At 41.4% G+C, this 19,578-nt stretch overlaps 1 protein-coding gene across 1 annotated transcript in view; it reads left to right on the top strand.

The window, feature by feature from the left end:
* Positions 1 to 19,578, top strand: part of LOC104633363 (putative acyl-CoA dehydrogenase 6) — a 91,243-nt gene that overhangs the window by 1,503 nt on the left and 70,162 nt on the right. The window contains exon 2 of the mRNA XM_075746161.1: positions 14,978 to 15,098. Coding sequence (XP_075602276.1) covers positions 14,978 to 15,098 — 121 coding nt within the window. The remainder of the gene's footprint in view (positions 1 to 14,977; positions 15,099 to 19,578) is intronic.

Genomic DNA, 19,578 nt, shown 5'->3' with positions numbered 1-19,578 from the left:
CACTAACATGAGGCCTGTTGTCCTTGAGCTTTAGCATTTGTGGGTTCATCTTATGTGTTACAAAAAAGAAACCTGAGCAGTAAGGAAAAGCAATGCATGGCCAGTCCATTTCCTAAAAAATTAGTTCATTAGTCTAAACTCCTGGACCTTCTGCAAAGCAGAAATAAGTTGACAGAAAGGATTAGTAGAAGTTGGAAATGAATCTTCTTTGCTCACGTGGATTAATAGTACAGGATTTTGTAGCTAGTACCATAGTGTTGAGTTTGTGCTGATCCCGTTTGGAGCAAGCCTTCGCTCTTTATATCTGCAGAGTCATCTGCCTGCTGAACGCGTCCCCTGGCACACTGCTCCCTCTTACCTGCCTGGGCACTACAATTGCAGTAGTGGAAAATCAACATCCTTCTGAAATACAGAGGACAAGGCCAAACCTTGTGAAGGCAGTAATCTGCATCTGGAAGATTTTTAGAAGCCCTGCTTTGTCGGGGATAGGTGAAGGCACACATTATTTTGTCTCTCAGATGTTTGCAGCTGTGTGTTTACTGAGAGATTGGGGGAAAGTGGCTGTATTAGTGGCTGCTGGTGCAGTGTTTGCTGCTCTGCTGTGTGACACAATGCTTTTTTTTTTTTTTTTTTTTAGCAAACATTCCCCCCCCCCCTTGTTTTTATTGCCCCCATGCCTGTTGAAGCACAGCAAGCAGCATGCCCTGCTTTGCTGGGTTTAGTGCAGGTAATTGCATCATGGGCTAAGAGGGAATGTAATGCTGCGTTCATCACATAAATCCTTGTGATGAACACATTGTAGAAGAAATTACAGTAAGCAACATAAACCCAATTTTATAGTGGTCCTGTATCTTACAAAATGCTTATACAGCATTTATTTTAGATTTTATCTGATCATATAGAGAAGAAAAAATAAATCACCAGGTTATGTCAAATGCAGTCTGATGTTCACCCCAAAGCTTCTGGCAATCAATGTTTATTTTGGCTTAAGTTAAACCTGTTCCCAGTGACTTTAGGGTAAACTGAAAAGTAAAGCCTTTGGGAGAGAATCACCACTCAGGATCTGTAACACATTTTAAGTGTACCTGGTATGTAATTTGGGTAACTCTTTCATCTAGCTAAATCCAGATGCAACTACCAGAGAAATTGGAGAAATGAGCAGTGCAATTCCATGAGTGAGAACTGTTATTTTTTTGTCTCCATTTTATTTTTTAATGTATTAAATTAATGTATGTTAAACAGTCTGTAATTTTCCAATTGTTCTGAGCAGGATGAGGAAGAGACTCTTGTAATTCCAAGGGGCTGTTTTTAGCAAGGGTATTGAAATACACTTGTGAGTGGTTTCCTTTACAACTTTATAGGTCACCACCCTTCCTCTTGGAAATTGAAAATGTAACTTTTCCTTAACTTGTTGAACAATGCTTGCACTGCAGTGGTATCCTACAGCTTGCTGCAGTGATTAAATACTATAGCTGGCTGGAAGGAAAAAGATTTAACCTACTCTGTGTGTGTATATGCATAACAGTATGCAATAGGATATATACATGCTGTCTGTTCTTCCTTTGGCATTAGTAGTAAGAGGCTTTGGGAAATAGGCTTGAAAAGGATTGGCATATGTTTTGCTGGAGTTGCATGTAGTATAAATGAGATTTCATTTTATATTCAGCAGTGACTTGGTCTAGTTACGCTGTGTTACATCCTTGTAGGATAAGGGGGATTTCCCCTGCAACAGTGAGACTCCATGAAAGGACACTGCTACCTTTTTTTGCCACTCTTGGCTACTATGTCATGAGTTTCTGTTTATTAATATAAACACAGCTGAATCTGCAAAATACATGACTTGCATCTGTCATTTTAAAACCTTACTTATCATGCATCCAAGGTAAAAGTTTCAGGAAGGAGACAGTTAAAATGTGACATTAGTAAGGCTCAAGGTTTTTGCACTGAGTGCCCTTTGGTCTAAGGGAAGCAAAACGTTCCCAGATTCTGGGGTATTTGCAGTAGCCTTTGTCATCTTGTGTCTGACAGAAACATTATATAAACATTTAGGGGCTAGTTCTCTTTCTGGTATAGATAAACACAGCAATATCCTTCACTACTGCCAATTTTTGGTGGTAATTTAACAGAGAGGAAACTTTCATAACTGATTTTTGTTGTTATTGGAAGAGGCAGCTGGAATATACCACTATAATAAGAGGAACCAACCAATACATTCAGTAGTGCCCTACCAAGAGTTGCTTTTAAATCAGTTTAGGGGAGAAAAAAGAGCTTTAGCACAGTAAAGCAAGCTCTGTAAAAAGCTTTTTCTCATAATCAGAAAAGTGTCACTTAGTGTACAAATCCTTCATTGTGTAGCAAAAATGCAGTAAAGGCAATTTTATGAGCAATGTTCTTATTTGTTACTCAGTGTCAGTAGTGCATACATCTGAGATTGCAGTTGCTGTGTCCAAACATTGGATTTTTTTTCCTACTCCATATTCATGTTAGAACAAATTGCCACTGCGTCTAGTTGGACTTCTCAATGAGCATCTCCTAGTAGGAGAACTGGGTCTAAGAGATATTTTTGTGGTTCAGGTCTAGCTATTATATTGCTTCATCATTGTCACACCTGATTGGGTTCTGACAATTAAAATCATGTCTTAGCAAGCAGTTTATGACTGAGCAACATCTGGGGTTTATATAGGTTTTGCCATGACTGTTGAGAAAATGTAACTTTGCTTAAATCTTTTTAGGTCACGTTTGCTTGGAAATGTGTAATTAAATCTCTCCCCTTGCCCATGTATCCATTCTAATGAATGTGACATCTCCCAGCCAGGTGTTGGGGTGCTCTGAAAGCTGGTCTGTGTTTCAGCTCACCTGGCTCTGGACTTTGACTTTCTGGGAGAGGTTTTTTTTTTTTTTTTTCCCCGTTTGGACTAGATGGAACGTGAAAGCCTACATCCAGCTCCAGTCCTTGAAGATGAAATTTGGTAGGTGAACACTGATAGATTACATGAGGAGGCCTCCAGGATGCTTAGTGTGCATCTTAAAATTATTTTCTGTCATGCAGCCAGGCTTGAGCAGGTAGACATCAATTGTTAGATTTTTCAAGATCTTTTAAGAGCTGAAGATCCCTGGTCAATAATCCTGGTAGCACCACCTGAGCTGTATGTTCCCTCAGATTTCAATGACTAGTTTTTGACTTTGCATAAAAAAAAAAAAAACAAACCTAGAGCATTAGTTTCTTTGTAGGAATAAGTCAAGGGCAAACTTAATAATTTTAAGTATTTCCAGAAATGTCATTATATCTGCAATCTGCCATTTTATATATGGCAGCCTTTAAAAAATGCCATGTAAACTTGAGGTTGGGCAAACTGGTATGGGTGGCATGCTGTGTTTCTGAAGGTGCCAGAAGTGTCTGAGACAGTGAGGTGCAGAGATCCTAAGGAGAAGGGAGTAGTGGGGTAGCCAAATTGTCACACCTGAAGCTGCTGTTTGGTGGTGGATGTTCTGCTCCCTGCTTATGTCGAGGCACCTGGGAAGTATGTGCTCTGTGAAAGCTGAAGGACTGAAAGGCTGGAGTACGGACTATCCTCTGAAGTGCTCTTGTCCATGTCTACTGGTGTCTGGTCTCCAGTACTGCTGCAGAACTGGCAGGATTTTGTCTGTCATTGGGAGCCCTCTTTCTCCTTTGTCAGCATCCCTCAAACCTGCTGTGGACAGGAGGCTTGGGTTGGAGAAGCGGAGCTGCTCTTCAGGCAGATTTGGGAGGGTTTCTCAGGAGTGGGTCCTCAAGTATTGTCACAAGTATTCCTATTAAAAGCGTGCAGTGGGATAAGCACAACAGTGTATGTTGTGATTGCACTTTCAAAGGCAGCGAAGGAAATTAGAAACTCCTCTCTTATTCTTAAGAAGAAATGAACCTTTCCCAGGGGAAACTGATAAAATCTTGGAGGAAAATCATCTTGTTTGGGGAGAAATGTGGAACATTTTATTCCAGCTTAGCTTTCTCCCAGCCACACACACACAGAGATAAATGGAAAATAGAAGGAACTCCCTAGAGCATGCTGAATAAAAATGTTTCACGTGGTGCTGGGGCAATGCAATAGGTAGATCCTGTGTAAGCTTCTTGTGGTTCAGAGGACATCCAAATCTAGCTGATGATTTGGTATTATGAACTAGCAGACCCTCAGTGAGGTCAGTTGTTTCAATCCTTGAGGATACCTCAAATTTATTAGGTACTTGGCTGATAGGTGATGAGCATAGATTAAGTGCCAGCACATATATAAGTTGGCATAAGCTGTGGGTCTGCGGTGAGTCTCCATCTACAGTTTGGCATGTGCAGAGCCATTCTTTGAACACCTGTAGAGAATATTTTTCATCTTTCAGTGACCCAAGACAAAGAAAAGGTGAGGGCAACAGCAGAATTAGGATCAGTTCCTAGGACTATTTTCTGCTATGTCTAAAGGATTCAGTCACGATGTGGGCCTCTTGGATGCAGTCAGTAAACCATGTTTTATACCCGGAGTAGTAGTCCTGGACATGGGTGTGACAGCACAGATATCCCTGTCTGAACATGGCCCACTGATGCACTGGGAAGTCCTAGGAGTACAACAGGAGACTCTGGTTGCCACTCATGGTTTTGATTGGTTGAAAAAGGATCATGAACATTTGGAAGCTCTGCTAACAGAGATCTCTTGGTGAAGGAAAACCATCAGTCCAGGTGAATGGTATAGCCCAGCCAGGACTGGATACAACATTGCTTAACACAGTCAGTCTCTCCAACTGTTACCAAATTTTCAGTTTGCACTTCTGCTGAGTTAAGTGCTGAGCCCTTTCATGGGGAATGGTGTGTAGGTGGCAGAAACAGATAAGGTCCAGAGGCATATGCCTTTGAAATTGGATCCCATCGTAGAATTCTATGATGCTCTAGGACCTTGCAGTGGACAGGTAGCCTGGGATGAGGTGGGACACAGTGAGATAACTTGTTTTGTTCCTGCAGGATGTAACCCAGAGTCAAAAGCAGGATGCAAACCCCAACATCCCAACCCCTGGTGAGCATTACACTATACCTCAGCATCTCTCTGTTGGATAGTGTGAGTTGCAGGGGCAAAAAAAAAACCAAAACAACAAAAAAAAAAACCCTTCACTTAGTCAGTTCTGCATCGCTTTCACAACTGGATACAAGTAGCCAGAGCTCCCAGCCTTCCTAAAGGCTTGTCTGAGATGAGCATCTCGATTGAGATGACACACATTTTCGCTCTTGTAGGGTTACCCTGGCTTGAATGCATCTGCCCTCAGATCCAAGGAATAGCCATGCCCTCAGCGCTCGCTTCTTCTCACTAATTCTGGGTTCCCTGTATGCCAGGCCAGGAGGGAAAAAAAAAAAAAAAAGAAAAAAAGTCTTTGCCTATTATGTTTGAAAGTGTGTGGTTTGTGCTCGTTCCGATTCCTTCTGGGATGAGCCCTCCAGCTGAAATCAAGTTGATTGAGACAGTCCCATATGGGAGTCTTTAGATATGTTGTAATTTGTGTGCAGGGGAGGATTGATGGTAAGATGAAAACTGTGGAGTTGGTGCTGTGGACAGGCTCACAGAGCACCTAGAGAGGTTGCGTCATTACCAAATACAAAGGATTCTCATGAACAGAATTTATGGTTACAGTGGGTGAGTCTGAACCCAGTCAATTGATGGCTGGTTGAAGGTGGAAAAGGGGATTCCTTTGATCTGTTTTTTTCCCCACAATGACACCACGTGCACACGTGGTTCTTGTCCAAGAAGAACACAGGGCCCCACATGGCTTAAAACCCATGGTGTTGAGTATTGAGTGAGAAATGCTCTTTTGATGGCATATTGTTTTGCCCCTTTTGGTGTGGCTGAATGGAAGATGCAGTAGATATTACCAACAGAGAGGTAGCTTAAGTAAAATACAGTCTACATGTGCTCAAAGGAGAGAAGGTGAGAAATTCCATGGAACTCAACACAGAAGTGAGTGCCTGATCTCAGGAGGCTTTGCAAATGCATTCCTGTCCTCTGCTGGGGAACAGATTTCAGTATGGTAGCTGCAGTTTGTGGAGTCCAGAGTGAGAAGCAGTTTTGGGATCCTCCCTTTTCTGCCATATTCTTGGATAGGGCAGTTGAAGGGGTTGTGGTTGCGAGTGTGCAGGGATTGCCAAGACATTTGGGTTTGTGCAGGGGGCATTTACCCATGCAATTGTAGAAGGAGATAGGGAGGGAGGAGGGGTTGACGAGGGTCATGTGTGTCCCTCCCCAGCTGGAGCTGGTCTTCCAACATCTCATTCCTCAGGAAAAGGTTAAGCTGGGTTCAGCTCCCGGGTCCTGGACTGGACCTTTTATTTTCTTGACATGGTGATGATGTGTGCCTTCTGCTCCAGTGGTGGGGCTCCCAGATGCACCAGCAGCTGCACAGGGTAGAAGGGCAGCGTATGCTTCTGCACTCCCTGGCAGGTTTTTAAGTTTTAGGTAAGCGTTGGTAAAAACCTTGTGGTTGATTCAGGATTTGGGGGTGTGGATATTTTTTGGGTTGGTTTTTTTGTTTTGTGTTTGGTTTTTTTTTTGTGTCTCCTAAAGTAAAAGCTGTAGCCAGATGTGTGGGACCAAAAGATTTGCAGCATTTAAATTTCTGAACCAATAATCAGCTTTGTTTTGTGTATTAAATACGTTGTGAGGAACTGTCCTAGTGAAAGGGAGGAAATGCAATGATTTAAACAGAAGCATGTCCAGTTACTGCCAAATTAATAGACCAGGCAAAATTGCAGAATACTCATAAAGTGCATGCTTTTTTTTCTGAAAATCAGATTTTGTAAAAATAGATGAGGGCAGGTATGTTTTATTGTATAATGAGATGCTGCCAACTCTTATGTTACAGGGTTTTTGCCTCCGTGATTTTTTTTTTTCCCCTTTGAGAAGGGAAAAATTCATTTAGTAGCAGTTTGTTCCAGTATTTGCTGATCACTGCAGTCTTCGGTACTCAGTGCTGTAGCAGATTGCACGATTCCTTTGTTGCCTGTGGCATGGCTTAATTGAAGGTACAAAAAGGAATTGTGGTGCTCTAATTAATAAATTTTAAATACATGTCTTCCCATTCCAGCCATACATTTTCCAGCACTCAGGAAAAGTTTCTGGTTTTCTCTTATATGAGCCTACTGAATACTGGTTTTAAATCCACTGGAGGTTTCTCTGGAAGCTCAGCTCTGGCCACAGCTATGTGCAATGGCAGTGGAGAAACCCAGACGTGAGCCAGGCCTGTCCTCCCTCGCTTTGCAGCAATGAACAGAGAAGTAGAAGTATCCTAAAGATACCCGAGGTGCTAATGACAAAGTGTTATCTGCCCGTTTGAACTGGCTTTATAGTACTTGCTGGAATGACTTTTTTTTCCTTAATTCTTAGTGTCTCAAGCTTACGTACCATCCATTGGGAAAGGGAAAAGGGGAAAGCTAAACAACCTGAAATCTGTGTGTATTTACGTCTAAATACGTGCATGTGCACAGAGTAGATTCAGGAGGGGTTATATGTAACACACCTGATGCGGTTGATGCATCTCTTTATTCCGGCTTAGTACTTTTATAAGCAAAATAAAGGATCAGCAATGCAGTCCATGGAAAAAGAGGGTGGTGAGCATGCGTGCCTGCCATGGACCCCGTGCTCAGCCAGGTGCTTCAGTGTGGTCCTAACCTTATCTCTGTGTAATCCTGCAAGGCAAGGGGACTGGCAATACGTTTGAAGAGAGTTGATGGAACTATGATTTTGCTTTTCAACATGTGTTTAAGGTTTTTAGGTATGGAATTAAAAGAAAAAAAAAAAGAGAAAATATAGTTGTGTTTGACTTGGCTTTCTTTTTTCTTCACAGTGATATCTTCTGGCTGGCTTGAAGTGTCCTTTTCATCCAGCAGTCTTTTTTTCACTGGGCTGGACGCATCTTGTCCTGCAGGTGCCATGTAGAGTCATTTGGTTCTGCACATGAAATGCATGAAAAGTTGGGTAGACCAAAATGACCTGAAGGGCAAAGACAGCGGAGCATGGTCTTCTGAACCTTTTCAAGGGATGGGCATTGGCAGCTGTCCTGCCTGGTTTGTGAGTGCATAGTGTGTTCTTCAAAGTTTGTGAATGAAGGACAAAGTTTCAAGAGCAACTTTCCTACCTTCTCTTTTTAACAAATCCCACAACCACTCATTTCTTGCTCAGCAGTATTTGTTTAGTGTTGAAAAAGGTGCTGGTAAGAACAGGCCATCCCACTGTTTAATACCGTTTATTTACCAAGGGCTTCTATGCGATTGCTTTTTAGTCCGTGAATTTCAGTCTGTGTGTCTCTCCTTTATGGGATGTACTTGGGGTGATATCACTGAGCTTGTTTATACAGGCTAAATCAGTCACATTTCAGATTAGACCTGTTAGTCCTCAAGTATAATGGGGAAAAATGTAATAAAAAGACATGGAGAGTAAACCAATGATACAACTTGGAGGGTATTTTTTCCTTCAAATGCAGTGAATGCTTTTACAAAAGACATGGATATGTGTGGTAATTCCTCATTTGTTTTAGGTTTTCACAGGGGGGAAATAAGATTGAAAATTCTATGTAGAGTAACAAAATGTTTTGAAAAAAATGTTTCCAGTAGAAAAATATGGAAAGAAATCAAAGCTGTTTACTTCAAACCCTTATATGAAAGTTTAGACCACACTCTCTCGATTCATTGCTATTGGCTGTAAAGTTCTAAGTTAGAGAGATACTTAAATACTGTAGTTTTTTCCTGCTGTTTCCTCCTTATTCTATGTGCTACGCTCACATTATTATTTAGTATCTTCATGATGGCTTGAAAATATTGAGGCTTTACAAGGAACTGCCATCTAGATTATAATTTTATAACTTGTTGGCTTGGGGTTTGTAAAATGAGTCATGATGCTTTAAAAAGCTTAAGTCAAAATTACTTAATTTTTGTTCTTTATTTTAATTATCTGGATATTCTGCTTTTAGGACTTTGTTTTTTCTGCCAAGTGTTTTTCACAGGGTCATGAAATGGATGTCTGCACTTAAATTGAACTTTTTCAGTTCAACCCTGTATCATTGTGGAAAACATTTCTTGGTTTGTTCCCAGCAACAGTCTGATGACAGGTCAGAGTACAGAAGTTTCCGTATCATCTTTGAGGTCCGGTCCCAAATCCTGTACTCATAGAGGGCAAATTCTTCAGTGACATCTCTTGTAGACAGTCATTTGTCCAGGTGTCACGTTGTACGTTTGCCTGGGTAGAAAAGTGCGAATACAGAATATGAGGCACAGATTGTATCCAAATGCCAAATCTTCCATGTTGTGGGCACAAGGGAGACTTGGCTTCCTCATGCAAAGAGGAGATTTGTTTTGGCAGCATCTAGGACATCTGCTGCCTTGACAGGACCCCTTGTGTAGTGGTAAGTCATTTTTTACGTAGATCTCCTAGGTGAGTTCTAACCAACAAGAGCTTGTATGATTTTATAAGAGAAGGAATGAGGGCTATCCCCCTTGTTTCAATTAGTATATATGTTAACAACCCCCTCCCCCCCCCAAAAAAAGACCAAAACCCAACATAGAAACACCAACCAAAAAAACCCAATCTCCAGAATATGGTCCCGCAAAACTTCCTGGAAATCTTCACCTTGTGGTGGTGATGCATCCTGAAAGAGGAAGCAGTAAGTTGCAGCTTTGCTCTCCAGATCATTTCAGACCTCAGGCAAGCTGGCAATATTGGACTTTGGCTGCCAAGAGAAAGCGCACTAAATAACTTTGTATGAGCAGGCAAGACTAGTGCGGCAGGGAATGTTTTCTGTCTGCTGTGTGGTTAAATCATCTTTGTGTGATGGGGTTGTTTTTAATCTGTTGTGGTCACATACTGCCTCTGCTTCTGCACGTGATGTCATTGGATACTGAACGATTGCCTCTTTCATTGGGGCACTGACTGCTGTGGGTCCAAGCTTGCCACCACCAAACTGGGTGATCCAGGCACTTGGGCCGCTCCTGGCTTCTGCTGAGGTCTCCTAGCACATGTCATGGGGACTGGAAGCACAGGACCAGCTGCCATCGTGCCAGCACTGGAGGGACCTCACAAGTGCAGCAGGGACAGCAGGACCCTACTTTGCTCCCCAGGTGCCAGTAGACATCCTCATCAAAGAGGTGCCACAGCAGAAACACCAGTCTCTCCACAGCCTCTCTAGTAGATAGCAGCTACGAGGAGCTGACCTCCTTCTCTCACCTGCCTTGATTTGCCCCGGTTCTGTCCTGAGTGTATTTCCACGTCCCAGTCTCCTTCCCTGCACCTTTTTCCTACCTTTCTGAAGAGTATTACTGGGAAAGGATTGGCCACCAAACTTTGTTTAGGGCTTTGGAGGAGTTGTGGGGGAGCTGAGGAGGGCCACAGCCTCCAAGCCCAGGAGCAAGAAGAAACAGGGAATATACGCTGGAAAACTCATTCTGGTGTGCTTGAGATGCATGCCTTGGGGGGGATCCAAACGGCAGCCACCACGTAGGAAATGAACGGCTGCTGTTTGGATGTATGAGGCCCCCCCGAGGGGCAGCTGAGAGGACCCGCACAGGCTGCGGCGTGGCAGCTGGCAAGGAGCTCGCCACTGGGGTCCTGGCTGCCTTGCACCCATGGGGTGGGTTTTGGTGGCCAGGTTTGGTAGCACCCATGAGTGGCCCATGTGTTTGACCACCTCGGCTCTGGCTTATATATTGCTAAAGCGCTGCCTTGTCCTCAGCACCGGCGTCCCTGCAACACCGAGTTGTCTCTGTGCTGAAATGTACCACCACCCTACAGGATTGTAAGGGTAGATATAAGACATATTGTGTGTAGAAGTGGCGTGACCTCTAATTTCTGATTTGAATTGCTTGATAGAAGATAAACTTGCTGGTGAATAATGGAAAGAAGTCTTTAATTGCTGTAAAGGACATGTGTACACACTGTCAGTACCCAAATTAATTCAATTACAGTTTCTACTGTTGTAGAAGTAGTGCATTTATTTTAGAATACAGTGAGAATTAAATGGCAATCGCTAATGTTTCTGAGCAGTTGCTGGTACAATATCAGCACAAAACATTGAGTATCATGTGAAGGAAAATGCCCAAATGTGTGGTTTTGTTTCTTTTCTCATTTCAATAGTGTACTAACTTCCAGTGGAAAAATAATCAAAATGTGCAACTATCTTGCAATGTTTTGGGGACAGATTTTCATTGCTCTGATTTAGAGAGAAATTAGAATAATCTATTTAAAAAATTATCTGTATTTCTGTCTCTGTCCCCTCCCCAACCCTGCCACCGCATTTCCCCATTCCTGGGCAGGAAGCTACAGATGTTGTTTTCACAAAACTTTGTCAAGACTATTTTAAATGAAAACGCTTTTATTTTTCTTAGTGTCATTCAACACAAAGTGAGTTTGTTGGCTCGCTCAGTTTCTGACTGGGCAAATATCCACAGTGTTTTTTGAAATAATTCGTGGCTGATACCATCCCTGAAGCCATTCGTTTGAAGGCTCCCCGGAGAGCAGCCTGAACTCTTGCTGAACCAAGGTTGCCTCCACAGCTGGGTCCTTTAGGTTTGCATCTTCATGGTTTGGATGAAGCAGCTTGAGAAAAACACTGGTCCCGTACATGAGACTTTGTGCCCTTGCTGCCAGGAAAATAACAGAGTTTCTGTTGTGGTTTGCTGGTACTTGATCAGCAGGTGGGAAAGATATATGGCTTCTAAATTGTCTTTACATTCCAAATGCAATTGAGATTTGGCCAGCTAGATCAGGTAAAAAGATTTCCTTTGTGGCTGGGAATATGTGTCAGATAGCATCTGTAGTATGCTGCGTTAAAATAATTCTGCTGAGAGGAGTTTTAGGTCTTGTTACAGTCAGTATCCCAGTGATGCAAGTCTAAATGCTGTCACCTGTGACTTCCACGTTTCTTATGATAAAGCATTTAAAAATAAAAAATCTAGCTGCTCACCTACTTCCAAAAGCTTGTTTCTGTATGTTTGTCAAACACTGCATGTATACCTTATGGTTTAGGTTAAGGTGCCTGCGTAATTTGTGCCTGCAGCTGCTAGTGTTTGCTTCTTAAAGCTGTGCACATTCAAAAAAAATTGAATTAATTAAAAGTTTAATTAGTCAAGATTTAAATTAATTCAAGTGTGAAATATTTCTCACGGGGCACGGATGTTAGGAACTGGCCAACGCCAAGGGAAGGAGCAAATTAAATGGGTAGGTATGCGGCGTTATTTGACCTGCATCCACGTAAACCTGTCTTTAGCAACGTTTTAAGCACACGTTCTGTAATTGCTTGTGTTCCTTCAGTTGTTGGTTTGGCCCTTTGAAAATCTCTCTCTCTGTTTTAGTTTGCTTTTATATGAAGGGATGACAATATCCAATGATCAGTACTGAAGCATTAGCCAGTTGACCAGCGCTGCAGTTCTCCAGCGATATGGCTTAGGCTTGTGACAGGACAAGGGGAGGTGTTTCCCCCAGACCCCCTCTCGTATCTGGGCCATCTGCCTCTGGTTGCCCCACAGCCTCCCCTCTCACTCTGTACAAATTATCTGAGGATGTGTGTTTTCCGAAGGCTTATTTTGAGGACTGATACTTTTAAAAGAATGAGATTGCATGCCTGAAAGTAGGTTAGCTTGTTTAGAGTCTTAATGATGATTGTAAATAGCATGTGTGATTTTTTGCAAACAGTTTTCGTCTAAAGCATAAAAGCTTTTGACAAGACCTATTTAATTTCTTTGCAAAAATACAATTTCAGGTGGATGGTCCAGTGGCTAAGAAACAACTGCGGATATCCGTATCTAGACTGTGATACTAATTTTTTTTCTTGAACTATTTGTGGTTTGGTTTTTTGTTGTGTCATGCAAGGGGGATCTTGTTTTGCTTAACGTGGCAAACTTCACCTGGTAATAATTAAACTTTGGCTTTGTTTAAACAGTTTTGAGTTTTACTCAAAGGCATAGGAACAAGCAGGTTATAATCTGCAGAAATCATGTAAAATAACTTTTCTCATGCCTTAGTCATTCTTCTGACTCCATTTAACTTCAAAGGTAGCTTTGTATGTAGGCTGTGAAAGACTTGGCCTGGTACCAGCCACAATAAGCACAGAACTCTGTTGGTACATTCACTTCGTGCTTTTGCCAAGATCCATCAAAAGACAGAGATAACTTTCTGTGTGTACTTCATAACATCCAGGGAAATGCCTGAAAGAGGTTATCAGATGAGCATTACCAAATGTTACTATAATCAATCAAAAAGGTGTTTCACTGCCTGTAACTCAATATTAAGGGTCAGCATCCTAGCATCTGAGCATTTAGGATATGGCAATATAGAAATTAAATATGGACTATCCTAGATAGTGTTCCTGGTGAGTATTTTGTTACTATTGATCATGAGGCCTACATTATTCAGTATGAGAGGGAGAGAGAGATGCTAATTACTGAATGAGTTGAACATTCAGCATATACGTTTCTCAGAATTTGTTGAGAGAAGTGAAAAAGTGATTTTTCTGTTACCAACAGAGAAGCACCCTTATTTCTGTGGCCGACTGGGAAGCAGAAAGCAGCCATATATGGGCTGAAATTCTCCAAAGAATGTGAAATAAATAGATATCTCAGAAGAAGGCTCCACAGGGTCTCATGAGCGCAGCAGTTTAGGAGGGAGAGGAGTCTATTTCCAGCTCAAGAAATAGTTAGCACCACAGGACTTGTTTATTTAGCGTGGAGAAAAGACTAAGAGGAGTGAGTTCTTAAAATAATAATTTCTCTCTTGGTAAAACAGTATAACAACAAAATTGTGGTCGTGGATTAAAGACATTAACTTTCTATTGGGAATTGGTGTTTGTTTTGGTAAGGTTGGTTTGGGGGAAGGAGAGTAGCTTTTCTGTTTTGTGCGTGCTGACCCAGGTGCACGGTGCACTTGGCGGCACGGGTTTGGCTTGTGGAGGTAGGCAGGGGTGGGCACTGTACAACTGACTCCTTATGAGAGCTATTGAAGCCCCATCTGCCGGGTTGGTAAGCATGAGGAGCAAGAACGAGGTGGCAGAAACACGAACGCCCGATGCGCCCCGTGGCGTGGGGCCGTTTGGCATGGAGACGGCTCTGTTCAGGAGTTACTGCCGGGCTTAGAGGTCAGCTGTGAAACTGCAGGTTGCCCATTTGACTCCCTTCCCATGGCCATGGAAATCCGGGATCTTGTGGGGTGGGATGTCCAACCCTTGTGCTCAGAAACCTGAAAGTGTTACTGAATGTGGTGGCTGTACTCCAGGTGTATTTTGCTGGCAACAGCTGTAGGAGAAGACACCTGAATAGAGCAAGGGCAGTAGCCAGGCAGCTTAGGACATTGACTTCTGGAAGGTATACAGCAATAGCCCACTTCAGAGTTGCCCAGGGACTAGACTTGGAAATGCTATAAAATCTGGAAGACGACCAGATTTTTCCAGTACGTGGGAAGTCTAACTGCAGGCTGGACATGAGTGCCCTGAACAGCACCTGACGTCCTTGAGAGCATTTCAGGCGAAGGGAGGGAAAGCGAGGTCTCTCCTACTTGCCTGTCTTCCGTACTGTGTGTAGTCATCATGAACAGATCATCTACCTTCTTTGGCAAAGACCCTACAAGGATAATCCAGATTTCCCTTCCTGTCACTTTCTAGAAACTGTACCCAAAAAGGTAACAAACGATGAGGGGGAACCACTGTTTTTCTAGGTCTTGGAGAGACTTAAATCAGCCCTGATGACTTCCTGTTGTAGCAGTTATAAGTGCTAAAAGAATTATTTATATTTGCCTCATTGCATCTGTTGTAATGATTGTGGGTAAGTGGAGAATAAGGACATCCATCAGGAAGTAAGAAAATGAATGTGCTTTCAAAATTTTCCCTGTACGCTTTTATTCTTTTTTAAAGTCAAGTTTTTAAACAAAAGCAGTCAAAGGTCTTTCTGTAGGAATGTCTTTGTTAATAACTTTTAAAATTTATTTTTCAAATCTAGATCATTGACAAGGAGATTAATCCCTTTGTGGACAAGTGGGAAGAAGAAGGACAGTTCCCAGCACATAAAGTATTTAAAACCCTGGGACAGGCTGGATTCCTTGGTGTGGATAAGCCAACAGGTAGGAGAATATGTAACTCCTGAGTATTGATGTTGACAGTGATAGACTCATTACATTATTTCAAGTGGCTTTTGCCCCATATCAAAACATGGTTTGGAATTCAATGCAAAGTTTACCTATACTCCTCAGTCACAGGCATGCTGGTTACCAGCTGTGCAAGTACAGAAAATAATGTTGCTGAGTGCTCAAGTTCATATTCTTCTAAATATAAATGTTAAAAACCTGTGTGACTATTATTTTAAAGTCAGTGAAGTAAATGTCACTTTAATTTTCAACATACAATCTGTATAATGACTTTTCTTCTGGATCTGGACACATATGAAATAATCTTCATTAAAGAAACCACAATTTGTAGGCATTGAAAGTATTGTAAGATTTGGCCTGTTTTATTTCCTTAATCTGTAACCTCTCCATCATTGTAATGTATTCTGTCTCGCCATTCAGAGGACGAGGTTTGTGTGGATTTTAGGCCGTTATATCCCAGACTGTCTTTAAAATCCACTATTCCAGCCCACAGAAGCATGTACAGAACAAGAAACTAATGATACACACAGCAAGGACAGAGCAATTTTCATGTGTACACTTATATACTGGTGAGGAAAAAAGTCAGGAAGTTCAGAGGAATAGGAGGCATTTCTGTTCTTCAGCCAAAATACATATTCCCCTAGTTTTTTGTTTGTGTGTGATGTAATACATACTTGTTTTCTTTTCAAGTGCTGTTGTTACATGTTCCAGTCAGAATTCTCTGGGGTTTTTTTCCCCCATTTTCTTATTCATGGTTAAAAAGTTTAAAACAAAAGTAAGTTTGAATAGGCAAACCTTTTAGCAGTCCTGGTGAAGTCAGAGCAGCCCAAAGTGACAATGTTTGAACAGTTAACTGCAGATAATCGTCTGTACGGAGCAGCTCACACAACCTTAGCTATGCCACGCCACATCATTAAGTTGCTAAGGGACAGGGTTTGAACTGTGGAACAAATTATGTCTTTTTACCACTTTCAGAGGAAGTTTTCCCTCTTGAAATGAACTTTCATATTCTTACATATTCCAACGAGGAAGGTTTTTTCTTTCTAGCTGTTCAGCTGTTGGAGCTTGCAGAACTGTTTAGCTGTGACTGTCTGACAAATCCAATTAGGTCTGAGCTGGAATTCTTTACAAAAATGCTGACAGTTTGAAATTATACTTAAGATCTATTTAAAGGACAAATAGGATTACTGGGGGAGGGAGAAAACCACCTCTACCTTTTGCTATAATTGTTTGATAGGCAGATTTGAAATCTGTCTCAGTGGGATCTTCTTCACACTGCTAATATTCATGTTGGTTGTAATAATGGTTGCGTTGCTGCCCGATTACAGCCACATCTTGTTATATGTGTCTCAGGGCATGCAGAGGCCTTGGCTGGGGTAGAGAACCTCAATCCTGAGCATGCAGCACATAAAACGTTGCATAATAATTACAACAGCTAGGACAAGAAATAATGTGAGTGAAATCTAGTGAAGAAGGGACTTGTAGAGGCACAGATGAGCACAGAAGGCTGCAAGCACTGACTATGCTTGTTATACTCATGACTAAGAATATTTTAGCCTTGGCTTTGACACTTGTTAATCTAATTGTTGGGCCTCTGCAGCTGCATTTTATAAAAGCTATAAAAAAATGGATAAAATTCTCAGTGACACCCGGTCCTTCTGAGTTCATCTTTTGGAGCAAGGTATTGCTTGGTGCAGAAAATGCACCAACTCCCTGTAAGATGCTGCCTTTGCAGCATTCAGTTGTGCAGCAGACTGTCACCAGATCCAGCTTTGCTCTGCAGTGGTGTAGTAACGCCAGGCATGTCCTGAAAGTACTGAAACCTTCTCGTGATGGTAAGTGAAAGAGTCAGATGTGTAACAGCGCAGTCTCAGCAGCAGGACTTTGGCAAAGCCTGAAATTCTTCATCCTTCTACAAAGTGCTTATGCTTGTTGTGATTGTGATTAGTGTGTACTGGTAGTAGTAATTAAAAAATAATAATAAAAAATTAAAACCTATAGCTTTTATACTCTGCTCAGCCACTTCTACTGTTTAACTGCTGTGTGCAGAGGAAGAGAGATCTTAAGAGATGGGAGTTTTGGGGGGATGTTGGGAGAGGTCTGGAGAAGAGAGGTTAATTGATTTGAGGAGAGCATTCATGACACAGCCATTGAGTAACAACCTGCCCTACTTTCTCTTTCCAGCACAAACCAAAATTATAATTAGCATATTGTATCCCTTCAAACCCAGATCATAAGCACTCTGTTTAAAGAAGACTAAGTTTTTCAAGTGAATTCACTTTATTAGCAACCGCAATTTTGAAATGTAAGTTTTTCTGATTTTGTTTTCCAGGGTTGTTCTGTCGAGTACAGTTAGTGAGTTTTTTGGGGGTGTTTTGGTTTTGGTTTGTTTATTTTTTTTTTTTTTCCTGTAGAATTAATTTTGGAGCTTTCTGATTGGGCAGAAACAAGTCACACACTTGTTTTGCTTAGATAGAAGGAAACATCTGTTGGATTTCAGATTTGTTGAAACTGGACTTTTTCCTGTGTAAACACCATTCCCTTTATGAACAATGAGCTGCTTAATGGGAGTCATGTTTTAAGAAGAATGTCCTTACATGTGTCGCTTATCATTGGAACTTTGTGTGGAGAACTGATTTGGGGCACTATTTGTATTACAAAGGCTCCATCAGTTCCCACCATATGCAGTTGTGGGCTACGAACTTGTCAGGGTTTTTCCTCTATATTTTTTTCCACAGTTGTTTATGCTTGTGCAGAATATTTGCTGTAGTACAGTAGTTCAGGATGTTAGTTGGAGGGGTCATGTAAACACTGTGGGCAAGGCCCAGCCATGCACCCATAATTGGAGAATCCTTAAGATGATACGGGGGTTTAACTTACAACACTGTCTGGTCAGTCCTCTGCCAGAGGAAGATTTTTCTCTTTGAACTGTTTCTCTGCTCTGGTATTATTTACACGACTCAAAAATAGTGCATATACTGGTTTTCCTTGGGCAAAAGTGTGTGTTATTCTGTTATAATAGGAAATTCTTTCTACTAGTAAAATGCATGCTGAAAAAGTGAACGTTATTTATGCATAAAAAGTGCCTTTTTGCTCTATGCAAAATGTGTTTTACAGAATCACTCAGTTCAGCCTGAAGTATTTAGTTTGAGGGGAAAAAAACCCCAACATCTCTATATACTTATTATTCTTCATTTATGTTTACTGTGTGTTTCTCCTCAAATTATAAAGTTTCTAGGCTGTTGAGGTGCTGACAGTCCCAAAACTAAGGGCAGAAAATATTAGGGTAGGCAGCAAAAATATTTTAAATGTTAGAGTAGACAGCAAAAATATTTTAAACAGTCTTCATAGCTGGCCATTGTCTGTTTTGCTAAGGGAAGTGGGTAAGACATATTCTTTGGAGTGTTTTATGTGCAGGTTAGATGAGAGATTGGAGTAAAAGCTGAAAAGATCTATGCGGTCACTTGTGATCTTATGGCTTATGAATCACAGCCTTGGCTGTTGCTAAATTTTAGGATGTGTTGCCAAAGACACAGGCTCAAAATGTACTGTTACGTGCCCGCGTATGCTGACGCAGTTGATTAAAAGTTGTTTTTATCAGCTGATGCAAAAGTACAGGAATCCTCCTGTAAAGGCTCAGGGAAAGCAAAAAGGAGGGAAGAGAAAGCTTTGTAAGAGGGCAGAGTCTGCTGTCCTGCATATTCACATAACATCACTGTGAGACATGAGCAATGAAATACCCACAGCGGGCATCGTCGTAGGAATATTTAGCAGAATGCATTAGCTTGTAGAAATAATTATGACAGGCGTGTCCAAATAGTAGCCTTCATTTATTTCTGTCAAACGCTTAGCAATGCACTTGCAGAAATATATTCTTAAATATATCAGGAAAATGAGGAAACTATGTGGTAAGACTTGTGCATGGATGGCAAAGTATAGTTTCACGCTGTCTCCTTCCCCTGCTGCTGGGATATATGCTGGAGGACTGGAGAAAGTAATAAACAGTATGTTCTTGTCACTTGAGACAGATAAGCATCTGATGAAACAAAACAAATGTTTCCAATGATTGATTGTACTGCAATTGGAAAATGCTGCAATATCTTTCCTTAAGAAAGCCTGTTTATTCCACATGTCTGCGTGTTGAACGTGGGAATATAGATCTAGACTATCTTCTAAGGTTAATTTTGTTGCTTTCTTCACAAGTATATGTTTCTCTGGTGAAATGAGACCTTATGAGAGTTTGGTAGTGGAGAGTTTCTTTCTCTTTCTTTTATTCTTTTTCCCTTTATGTATTACTAAGTCTTATTATTACATAGAATGAGCAAAAGAAGGACCTGAGAGGAGCAGTGAATTCAGTTACTAGAACGGAACTTAGTAGTTCAGGTGAAAGGGGTTTTATGGCCTCTGAGGGAGTAATTGAAACAAACTTTTTCAGATGTATCTATGAATAGAAGCT

Source organism: Balearica regulorum, chromosome 2 (genome assembly GCF_011004875.1).
Source record: "Balearica regulorum gibbericeps isolate bBalReg1 chromosome 2, bBalReg1.pri, whole genome shotgun sequence".
NCBI classification, from domain to species: Eukaryota; Metazoa; Chordata; class Aves; order Gruiformes; family Gruidae; genus Balearica; species Balearica regulorum.
The sequence above is the reverse complement of the archived record's forward strand: the minus strand, read 5'-3'. Positions and strand labels throughout refer to the sequence as shown.